The sequence below is a fragment of the Staurois parvus genome, unplaced genomic scaffold, assembly GCF_062004578.1.
Source record: "Staurois parvus isolate SC_StPar_1 unplaced genomic scaffold, SC_StPar_1.0 ptg000179l, whole genome shotgun sequence".
Taxonomy (NCBI): domain Eukaryota; kingdom Metazoa; phylum Chordata; class Amphibia; order Anura; family Ranidae; genus Staurois; species Staurois parvus.
Window position 1 is genome coordinate 1626240 of NW_028317975.1, and position 12520 is coordinate 1638759.

General features: G+C 42.2%; 1 protein-coding gene across 1 annotated transcript in view; it reads left to right on the forward strand.

Annotated features, from left to right (window-relative positions):
* LOC149462245 (contactin-associated protein-like 5) overlaps window positions 1–12520 on the forward strand; it is a 689962-nt gene that overhangs the window by 353923 nt on the left and 323519 nt on the right. The window contains exon 8 of the mRNA XM_089677184.1: window positions 5377–5641. Coding sequence (XP_089533310.1) covers window positions 5377–5641 — 265 coding nt within the window. The remainder of the gene's footprint in view (window positions 1–5376; window positions 5642–12520) is intronic.

Below are 12520 nucleotides of genomic sequence, written 5' to 3' on the forward strand. Positions count from 1 at the left end.
AATAATTTCATTAGCATGTTGGTGACGGGGAAAGGAGGAACCTTGGAAGGCAAAGGCTTTCTTCAGACCTGTCACTTTATATTAGAAGATCGCAGAGGAGGAACTTGAGCACGTACGTGGCCTTCATGCAGCGAGGGCCTCCATGGAGGGTGATGAGATGAGAGGCAGATGAGGAAGAAGAAAAGTCAAATGTTTTGCCTCCTGTGAGCAGAATCTGTGAACGTTTCCAATGGTGTCGCGTTAAATAATGCTTTCACAATCTGTCCTTGATTTGCTGCAATGGAGGACAAGGGATACGGCGGAGGCATAGTTGTCCCCTGATGTCTCTGTGAAGTGGACCTGTCATCTGCTCATCTTATCACACACGGGCTTGTTGGCTCTCTTGTGATAGCAATAAAGTTTAAAGAAAAAAAACAAGGGAGTGTTAATATAATTAACCACTTGCCGCCTGCTAACAGTACATTTGCTGCTAGCAGATTTCACAGCCAGGCTCAGCGACGTACCAGTATGGCACTGAGCACATGCGCACTGACACGTCCATCTGGGGCACACAGCGGCACGATCCTGTCACCTCTGTGGACACAGCGGATCACAGTGCTTGGTACCTGGCCTCTGTGACTGACCAGGGTATCATGTGATCACTATGGCCAATCATTATAATATGTAAGCAAAACTGTCATGAATGGCTTTCATTCATGGCAGCTTGCTTACTATTGTGATGCTGGGATTGGCTCAACGCTAATACATAGTACATGTTTGCACCACGTGATAGCTGTAGGCAATCACAGCATCACAATGGTAAGCAAGCTACCATGAATGAACAGGGGCGGACTGACAACTCATGGGGCCCCCGGGCAATAGGGGATCATGTGGCCCCGTGTCCTCGCCCACACCCAAAAAAGCCTATGAAAAAGCCAATGAAAGGTACCAGGGGCATCTCATGGGGCCCCCTTCTGACCCCGGGCCCTCGGGCAGTGCCCGAGTGCTCGAATGGTCAGTCTGCCCCTGCACTTATGATAGTTAAAATGATTGCTTATAACAGTGATCATCACTGTTGTAAGCAATCACAGTATAAAAAAAAATACCTGATCATCCCCCTCCTTCCTCCCAGGGTAGTACAGTGTCACTATGGTGTACTGCACTGGTGACAGTATGTTAAAAAAAAAAATGGAAAAAATAATATTTAATTTCTTAATTTGCCTCAAAATTGTGACAAAATAATTACAATTTCAAAAAACTTGCCAAGCCTCCTACTAAATATCTTGGACTGCCCACTTTCCAAAGAGGGGTCATTTGGGGGTATTGGTACGGTCCTGGCATTTTAGAGACTCAAGAAATGAGATCGGCTGTCAGTACATGAGGAGATGGAGCAGAATACATTTTGGCCTAAATTTATGAAGAAAGATAATTTTTTTGCAAAATTTTATAACAGAGACTAAGAAAAACTATTTTTTCCCCCAAAATTTTCAGTATTTTTTCGTTTATATAGCAAATAAACAGAAAATTAAACCCAGTGGTGATTAAATACCACCAAAAGTAAGCACTATTTTTGTGAATTTTATATATATATATATATATATATATATATATATATATATTTCTTTTGGGTACAATGTTGCACAACGGCACAATTGCCAGTTAAAGTAGCACAGCGCTGAATAGCAAAATATGCCCTGGTCATGAAAGGGGTAAAACCTTCCGGAGGGCAAGTGGTTAAATTGTAGTAAGAGAAATGTAAAAAAATAATTTTTAGAAATCGAAAAGCAACCCAATGAACATTGTGGCACACATGTGAGGTATCAAAGTGAATGTTGATGTGAGAGCAATTATTGTAGGGTCATAATTCAGTCAAGGAAAAAAGAGGGGGGGGGGGGGAGCCACCTAACATGACACGTAAATATGTGTCATATAAATATCTCCGTCTCACTAATAATAAGTGTGGATTTATAAACCCAAATGCTTAACATAAAACATAGCAGTATGACAAGTGCAATACTGCTCACACAGAGTGGTTATTAGAAAATCCAAGCGGAGGAATATAATAAGTATTAGCAAACAAGTTTTATTCGATCACATGGATCATACGGAGGTTAGACAGAGACATGGTAAACAAATTTTTATAAAATCACTGAATTAAAAACATTCGGCGTCTCCAGATCTAATGGTATTCGGCAATCAGGAATCCACATAAGGCAATGACGTTCCTAACTACTAGATCAAAGGATTTCCATATTTTCCATATAATATCTGCATGAGGGGAACATTCTTCAAAAAATGTATTGGTGACCACCACAGTGAATAGAATGACCTCCTGAAAATGGAAAACCAGAAAAAAAGATCATAGTAGAGGGAACAAAAAATAGGATATATGCATTAACCATATGCAATGATAAAACAACCCCATGACAGGTATACCGTTGCAAGAAAAAGTATGTGAACCCCTTGGGATTACGTGGAGTTTTGCATGAATTGGGCAAAAAATGTGCTCTGAACATCATCTAAGTCACAACAATAGAACAACACAGTCTGCTGAGCATAATACTACACAAACATTAGATGTGGCCATGGTTTAATTGTACATAACATGTAAACATTCACAGTGCAGGGAGGAAAAAGTATGTGAGGCCCTAGCTTAATGACTTCTCCCAGAGCTAATTGGAGCCAGGAGTGAGCCAACCTTGACTCCAATCAGTGTGATGATATTGGATGTGTTGCTGACAGCTGTCCTGCCCTTATAAAACACACGCCTGTTATGGGTTTACTGGTTTCAAGAAGCACTGTCTGATGTGAACCATGCCTCGCAGAAAAGAGCTCTCAGAAGACCTACCATCAAGAATTGTTGACTTGCATGAAGCTGGAAAGGGTTACAAAAGTATCTCCAAAAGCCTTGATGTTCATGTGTCCACGGTAAGACAGACTGTCTACAAATGGAGAAAGTTTAGCACTGTTGCTACTCTCCCTAGGCGTGGTCGTCCTGTAAAAATGACTGCAAGAGCACAGCGCAGAATGCTGCATGAGGTAAAGAAGAATCCCAGAGTGTCAGCTAAAGACCTACAGACATCTCTGGCACATGCTAACATTTTTGTTGACACATCTACAATAAGGAAAACATTAAACAAGAATGGAGTACATGGGAGGACACCACGGAGGAAGCCATTGCTGTCCAAAAAGAATATTGTAGCACGTTTGAAGTTTTCAAAAGAGCACCTGGATGTTCCACAGCACTACTGGCAAAATATACTGTGGACAGATGAAACCAAGATTGAGTTGTTTGGGAAGAACACACAACACTATGTGTGGAGAAAAAAAGGCCCAGCACACCAACATCAAAACCTCATCCCAACTGTAAAACATGGCGGAGGGAGCATCATGGTTTGGGGCTGTTTTGCTGCCTCAGGGCCTGGACGGATTGTTGTCATTGATGGGAAAATGAATTCCAGAGTTTATCAAGACATTTTGCAGGAAAACGTACGACCATCTGTCCGCCAACTGAAGCTCCGCAGAGGATGGGTGATGCAACAGGACAATGACCCAAAGCATACAAGTAATCCAACAAAACAATGGCTGCAACAGCACAGAATACGCCTTCTGGAGTGGCCCAGTCAGAGTCCTGACCTCAACCCCATTGAAATGCTGTGGCATGACCTTAAGAGAGCGATTCACACCAGACATCCCAAGAATATTGCTACACTGAAACAGTTTTGTGAAGAGGAGTGGTCCAAAATGACTCCAGATCGTTGTGCAGGTCTGATCTGCAACTACAGGAAACGTTTGGTTGAGGTTATTGCTGCCAAAGGAGGGTCAACCAGTTATTAAGTCCAAAGGTTCACATACTTTTTCCTCCCTGCACTGTGAATGTTTACATGTTATGTGCAATTAAACCATGGCAACATCTAATGTTTGTGTAGTATTATGTTCAGCAGACTGTGTTCTTCTATTGTTGTGACTTAGATGACGTTCAGAGCACATTTTATGCCCAATTCATGCAAAACTCCACGTAATCCCAAGGGGTTCACATACTTTTTCTTGCAACTGTATATGTTATTCCGTTACCTTCTCATAAACTTGACCATCATGAAAGGATGAATATATGGCCTTCCTGGATAGCCATCCCAAATGGAAATGTATCCACAGTAGTAAGTGATTCTAAAAGTGTATAGCTATGAAACATGAATAAAGCTACCCACAGACCTGAATGAGATTAAAAGGAAGGGTAAAAATCTAAAGAATATTACCATACAAAAGATCAAGGGGACTCCTCCTCACTTGAAGAAAGATCAGGTCTGGATGAAAAAGTGAATATGGGGGTGGGCAGCCAGGTAGTTGGTAAATAAAGTCCAGACTGGTTGATACAGTCTATGTATACAGTATATGAATATATAGACCCAAATCTGGGTTTCCAAAAATTGATCAGTAGTGAGAAAGTAATGCGGTTCCTTTAAAAATATGTATGAGACTGCAGAAGCATGCCACAGCACATATAAAACATAGTATACAGATATTCCTCCAATAGGAGTTCAAAAAATTCCCCCAAATGAGATAAATAGGCACAGGGTTTCCAAAAATGTGAGGGTATGTAACCCGTTTATATTGAAAGCACTAAAGCCTAATTTAGCCTAACGGCTATAAACTTGCCACCGGTGGAAGTAGGCTGTGACTCAAAGTTGCCGTGTGCGGGCTGCTTTGGATGATGTCCTCATCATAACTAAGGTGTCTCCTGCCTTTCTAGTGTGGAGCTGAAGCAAACCGCTTCTTCCTTCCTCGTGGGCACCGCGCCCTATGGAGATGCCGAGCGTAATGATGTCATTAGGTTGACGCGTTTCGTCCGCCAATCACCGCAGACTTCGTCAGAACTATAATTCAGTTAACTCTAAGCTGATAACTTGTAAAGGCTTTTATGGTGTCGCCTATGGAGAATTCTGGGTACCATTATTGTTTGACATTTCATAGCCGATTTTACGCGACCTCATTTTTGTTATTCCACGAAAAAAATGGGTATTATATTTTGTGTGTACCAAAATCAATTTTAGTGTATTTTTCCTAAAAAAAATTAGTTTGATAAACAATTTTGCAAATATTCTTCAACATATAAAAAACCAAGTGCCACCATTTGAGTCTTCAAGGCCACTTCTTTCAGGAAATTGATCATTGTTTGAGTTTTTTCTTTCAGGAAATTGATCATTGTTTGAGTTTTTTCTTTCAGGAAATTGATCATTGTTTGAGTTTTTTCTTTCAGGAAATTGATCATTGTTTGAGTTTTTTCTTTTTTTTTTGCAGATTTCTACCAAAAATTTTAAACAAATTGCCCTGATAGCCAAGCCCCAAGGGAAAATATTTGTGTAACATTTTACAATATTCTTTTTTTTTTTCTTTTAGGGAAATATCACTTTCTCCTGCTCCGAACCCCACATCGTCCCCATCACCTTCACAAGCCCTAGCACCAGCTATCTCCTCCTGCCTGGCACGCCACAGCTGGACGATCTGGCAGTCAGTTTCCAGTTCCGGACGTGGAACAGCGACAGTCTTCTGTTGTCCACCAAGCTGTCCGGGGATTCTGGGTACCTCCTGCTCCAACTGTATTCTGGGAAGTTGCTGCTGATGATTCAGGAGAAGTTGCCCAACATACTTCCGATTACCGCAGGTAACACTTTACAAATGCACTTTGTCATCTTGAAACATTGGTGGGTACAGGGTGGTCAATGACAAAGTCAATCCGACCTCCAGCCTCCCCTTCACTCTTGCTCCTCTCCTGGACTGAAATGGCTTACTCTGTTTTCACTGCACACTGTGAGCTTCTCACAATGTACATTTTAAACTACAGCAAGTCAGATAGAGCTCCGCCTCATTTCCTGGCTGGAGGATGTCCACCATCATCTAGCTCTTTCTTCCCCAGCTTGACTGTCCCAGGCCCACTTAGTTACAACTTAACCACTTCCCGTCCGGCCCATGTACATAAACGGCCGGACGAAAGCAGTGCCAAAGAAGGTCGCCATTTATAAACGGCCCCCGCATTCACTGCCTGTGTGAGCTCCCTGAGAGCACGCGGTACCGCGATCCGGTGCCCTCTGCGTCCGCTGTATGGGACCTCTGTGTGAGGTCCCGCTTCATGTGATCACTGATTGGCCAATCAGTGATCAAATGAATAGTAGTAAGCAGCGGTGGGCTGACAACTCATGGGGCCCCCGAGCAATTGGGGATCATGGGGCCCCTGTGTCCTCACTCACACTCAAAACAAGCCTATGAAAGGTACCAGGGGCATCTCATGGGGCCCCCTACTGACCCCGGGCCCTCAGGCAGTGCCCTAGTTCCCAAATGGTCAGTCTGCCCCTGGTAGTAAGGAAGATGTCACTTCTGACATCATTGCTTACTACGTGTGAAATCTCTGAATGATCACCGAAGTCACATGGTACAGGGCTATTCACAACAGCCTTGTACCATGTGACAAGCTGTGACCAATCACAGCTCTCACAGTATTTATCAATGGCTGCAAGAATGCAGCCAGAGAGAAGGAGGAAAGATTGCTTTTACAGTCTTTATGGGTGTAAAAGCAATCAGTGTAAAAAAAGAAAAAAAAACATCTTCATCACCCCCCACAAGTAGTAGTGTCACCATGGTGACACTGTACTGTTAGGGTGACGGTATGTTATAGAAAAAAAAAACACCATAAATAATAATATTAAAACATAAAATAAAAATGTAAAAAAAGTTTGGAAAAATTATAATTTTTGGTTATAAACTAATTTGGGTTATTTTTTTTTTTACTAAAAAGATAACTGAATAAATGTTGGCCAAGATTTATGAAGAAAGATTATTTATTTGCAAAATTTTATAAGAAAAACACTTTTTTCTAAATTTTCAGACTTTTTAATTTATATAGCAAAAAATAAAAATCCCAGTGGTGAATAAATACCCACAAAAGAAAGTTTTATCTGTCTCAAAAAAATGCTAAAAAATTCATATGGGTACAGTGTTGCATGACCGCGCAATTGTCATTTAAAGTGTGACAGCGCTGAAAGCTGAAAATTGGCCTTGGCAGGAAGGGGGGGAAAGTGTCCGGACTGGAAGGGGGGGAAAGTGTCCGGACAGGAAGTGGGGGAAAGTGTACGGACTGGAAGGGGGGAAAGTGTCCGGACTGGAAGGGGGGGAAAGTGTCCGGTCTGGAAGGGGGGGAAAGTGTCCGGTCTGGAAGGGGGGGAAAGTGTCCAAACTGGAAGTGGTTAAAGGCCCCTTGGATATAGGTAGAGCCCAGAGTCAGAGCACTCGTTGGATGATAAACTCTGTGGTGGGTATTTAGGAGCACCTAGTGCAAAAGTTGATATCACTCTTTTTCTATTAATTGGTTAAGAGCCTCAAATAAAGCCAATGCTTGTGTGTGTGTGTGTGTGTGGGGGGGGGAGGTCCCTCTTCCTCAAGGCTTTAACTGCCTTCTTAGCTTTCCTTTAACCACTTCCGACCCGGCCTATAGCAATTTGACGTCATATCCTTGCGGAACAAGTCGGTGCTGCGGCCATGATCTGTCACTGGCTGTGTCCACAGGACATAGCCAATGACTAATCAGTGTACTGGCTGCCTGTACCATGTTTTGTTTTTTTTTTCTTCGTACTGTCATCAGTCAGTGTCCCTGACCAGTTATGTGATGACGCTGTACTGCACTGGTGACAAAAATTGTGATTTTTATTTTTTTAATTTTATAATTTCTTAATTTTCCAAAAATTATGACAAAAAAATACAATTTCAAAAAACCTGCCATGCCTCTTACTGAGTACCTTAGGCTGTCTGCTTTCTGACCTTTCTGACATTTTTTGGGCCTCAAGAAATGAGGCAGGCTGATCGGGTTGATCCATTTTCAGCTATATACCATAGACTGTGGACTCTATAACTATCCTACACACAGGGGCGGACTGACCAATCGAGCACTCGGGCACTGACCAAGGGCCCAGGGTCAGTAGGGGGCCCCATGAAATGCCCCTGGTACCTTTTTATAGACTTTTTTGGGTGTGATTTGAGTGTGGGCAAGGACACAGGGGCCCCATGATCCCCTAATGCCCGGGGGCCCCATGAGTTGTCAGTCCGCCCCTGCCTACACACCAAATTATAAACACTGATTTGGGTTATTTTCAGCAAAGAAATGTAGAAGAATACAAATTTATGAGGAACAGTTATTTATTTGCAAAATTTTATAACGGAAATGTAAAAAAATGCGTTTCTTTTCCAAATTTTTGGTCTTTTTTCGTTTATGCAGCAAAAAAATAAAAAGCCCAGTTGGTAAATACCACCAAAAGAATGCTCTATTTGTGTGGAAAAAAAAAAGTAGTTTGGGTACAGCGTTGCATGACCGTGCAATTGTTATTCAAAGTGCAGCAGTGCTGAAAGCTGAAAATTGACCTGGGCAGGAAGGGGTTGATAGGGATCCGAAGGTCTTTATCAAGCCCTAACATAGGTCTCCTATTGCATCTCATTGTGATTGTAATAACATCCAATGCTCAAGCCCTGAGGAAGCGAGAGGGGCTTTCCTCTGTAACATGTTGACTGTATTTAATGCTCAAATTAACATTTCAAAAAGATCTCCCCCTTCTTCAGGTACATTGGATGTTATTAGAATCACGATGAGATGCAATAGGAGACCTATGTTAGGGCTTGATAAAGATTATCAGATCTTAACTGCATTATGAACTGCCGGCACCCTATTAAGGGAAAACTCTGCTGGCAGTTCAAGCCCTAAGAAAAAGGGTAGGGCTATCCCCGAAACTCGTTGGATGTATTTGATGCTCTTAACCAACTAACAATTCAAGTGATAAGAGCTTCAAATACAGGCTGTATTTCCCAGGAATTGAACCCGTCAGCAGAGTTTTTACTAAATAGGGTGCCACAGTTTATAGTGCCGTTAAGGTCTGACAATCTGACAGTCTTTTTCAAGCCCTAGGACTTCAATTGCATCTCATTGTGATTCTAATAACATCTACTGCTCAAACCCTGAGGAAGAGGAAGGTCTTTCCTCTGAAACGTGTTGGCTGTATTAGATGTTCTTATTACTGGGAGATCAACAGCCAATGCGTTTTGGAGGAAAGGCCTCCCCTTTTTTCGTAAGGCTTGAAGTGTCAGCAGAGTTTTGTAGTGCAGTTAAGATCTGACAATCTTCATCACACCCTAGGTTGCCTATGGCGTATAATCATGATTCTAAAATACGTCTACCTGAAGCCCTGAGGAATAGGGAGGTCTTTTCCTCGAAACCAGTTGAAGCCCTGAGGAATAGGGAGGTCTTTTCCTCTAAACCAGTTGAAGCCCTGAGGAATAGGGAGGTCTTTTCCTCGAAACCAGTTGACTGTATTTGATGTGCTTATCACGCAAAAGTCTTTTTTGAATTGTTAATTGGTAAGGTGCATCAAATACAGCCAACGTGTTTCGGGGGAAAGGCCTCCCCCTTTCTCAAGGCTTGAGCATTGGATGTTATTAGACGCTCAATAAGATGCTATAGGAGACCTATGTTAAGGCTTGATAAAGACTGTCTGATGTTAACTGCACTACAAACTGCTGGCGCCCTCGTTAGAGAAAACTCTGCTGACAGTTCAAGTCTTATGAAAAAAGGGGAGGCCTTTCCCCCAAAACGCGTTGGTTGCATTTGATGCTCTTAACTTTTCAGGGAAAAGACCTCCCTCTTCCTCAGGGCTTGAGCGGTGGATGTTATTAATATCACAAAGAGATGCATTAGCAGGCCTATGTTGGGGCTGGCACCTTATTAAAGTGAAAACTCTACTGGCAGTTCAATCCCTAAGAAAAGGAGGAGGTCTTAACCATGAAACGCGTTGGTGTATTTGATGCTCTTAACTAATTAACAATTAAAAAGACCTCCCAGTAATAAGAGCACCATATACCGCCATCCTCTTAGTGATAAGAACATCAACTAGAGCCAACACATTTCAGGAGAAAGACCTCCCTCTTCCTCAGGGTTTGAGCGGCGGATGTTATTAATATCACAAAGAGATGCATTAGGAGTCCTATGTTGGGGCTTGATAAAGATTGTAAGATTTTCACTGCAGTATAACCTGCTGGTACCCTATTAAAGTGAAAACTCTACTGGCAGTTTAGTTCCTAAGAAAAGGTGGAAGCCTTAACCCTGAAATGCGTTGGTTGTATTTGATGCTCTTAAACAATTTACAACTCAAAAAGACCTCTCAGTAATAAGAACATCAAATACAGCCAACGAGTTTCAGGGGAAAGGCCTCCCTCTTCCTCAGGACTTGATTAGTGGATGCTATTAGAATCACAATGAGATGCAATAGAAGGCCTAGAGATTGATAAAGACTGTCAAATCCTAATGGCACTATGAACTGCCAGCATCCTGTTTTGGGAAAGCTCTGCCGATAGTGCAAATCCTGAACAACAAGGGAGGCCTTTACCGTATAACGCATTGGCTTTATTTGATGCCCCTAACCAATTAACAATTCAAAAAGACCTCTCAATGATAAGAACGTCAAATACAGCCAACGTGTTTCGGGGGAAAGGCCTCCCCCTTTCTCAAGGCGTGAGCATTGGGTGTTATTAGAATCTCCATAAGGTGCTATAGGAGACCTATGTTAAGGCTTGATAAAGACTGTCAGATGTTAACTGCACTACAAACTGCTGGTGCCCTTTTTAGGGAAAACTCTGCTGGCAGTTCAAGTCTTACGAAAAAGGGGAGGCCTGTCCCCCAAAACGGATGCATTTGATACTCTTAACTAACTAACAATTAAAAAAGACCTCCCAGTAATAAGAGCACTATATATCGCCATCCTCTTAGTGATAAGAACATCAAATACAGCCAACACGTTTCAGGAAAAAGACCTCCCTCTTCCTCAGGACTTGAGCAGTGGATGCTATTAGAATCACAATGAGATGCAATAGAATGCCTAGGGCTTGATAAAGACTGTCAGATCCTAATGGCACTATGAACTTCCAGCATCCTGTTTTGGGAAAGCTCTGCCGACAGTTAAAATCCTGAAGAACAAGGGAGGCCTTTACCGTATTACACATGGGCTTTATTTGATGCTCTTAACCAATTAACAACTCAAAAAGACCTCTCAGTGATAGGAACATTAAATACAGCCAACGTGTTTCGGGGGAAAGGCCTCCCACTTTCTCAAGGCTTGAGCATTGGATGTTATTAGAATCTCAATAAGGTGCTATAGGAGACCTATGTTAAGGCTTGATAAAGACTGTCAGATGTTAACTGCACTACAAACTGCTGGTGCCCTTTTTAGGGAAAACTCTGCTGGCAGTTCAAGTCTTACGAAAAAGGGGAGGCCTGTCCCCCAAAACGCATTGGATGCATTTGATACTCTTAACTAATTAACAATTAAAAAAGACCTTCCAGTAATAAGAGCACCATATACCACCATCCTTTTAGTGATAAGAACATCAAATACAGCCAACACGTTTCAGGAGAAAGACCTCCGTCTTCCTCAGGGCTTGAGTGGTGGATGTTATTATCACAAAGTGATGCATTAGCAGGCCTATGTTTGGGCTTGACAAAGACTGTAAGATTTGAACTGCAGTATAAACTGCTGGCACCCTATTAAAGTGAAAACTCTTCTGGCAGTTCAATCCCTAAGAAAAGGAGGATGCCTTAACTCTGAAACATGTTGGTTGTATTTGATGCTCTTAACCATTTAACAACTCAAAAAGACCTTTCAGTAATAAGAACATCAAATACAGCCAATGCATTTCAGGGGTAAGGCCTCCCTCTTCTTCAGGGCTTGAGCAGTGGATGCTATTAGAATCACAATGAGATGCAATAGAAGGCCTAGAGATTGATAAAGACTGTCAGATCCTAACAGCACTATGAACTGCCAGCATCCTGTTTTGGGAAAGCTCTGCTGACAGTTCAAATCCTGAAAAATTGTGAGGCCTTTACCGTATAATGCATTGGCTTTATTTGATGCTCTTAACCAAATAACAACTCAAAAAGAGGGTGCCAGCAGTTTGGGAAAATTCTGCAGACAGTTCAAATCCTGAAGAATAGGGAGGTATAGAGAGGCCTTTAACCTGAAACACGTTGGATTTTTTTTTTATGCTCTCAAACAATTAACCATTCAGAAAGACCTCTTAGTGATAAGAACATCAAATACAGCCAACACGTTTCAGGGGAAAGTCCTCCCCCTTTCTCAGGGCTTGGAGAGTAGATTTTATTAGAATCACAATGATATGCATAAGGAGGCCTATGTTAGGGCTTGATAAAGACTGTAAGATCCTAATGGCAGTATGAACTGCCAACATCCTATTTGGGGAAAGCTGTGCAGTTCAAATCCTGAAGAATAGGGACGCCTTTACTCTGAAACACGTTGGCTTTTTTGATGCATTTATCCAATTAATAATTCAAAAAGAACTTCAAGCAATACGAACTTTTGTACAAGTTGTCCCTTAATAAGTCCTTCCTCACTAGCCTGCCTCGCCGCTGGCTATCCCCGCTTCAGTCCACCCTGCATACGGCTGCCAGACTCATTCACCTTTCCAACCGCTCCATCTCCACCACCCCCCTCTGCCA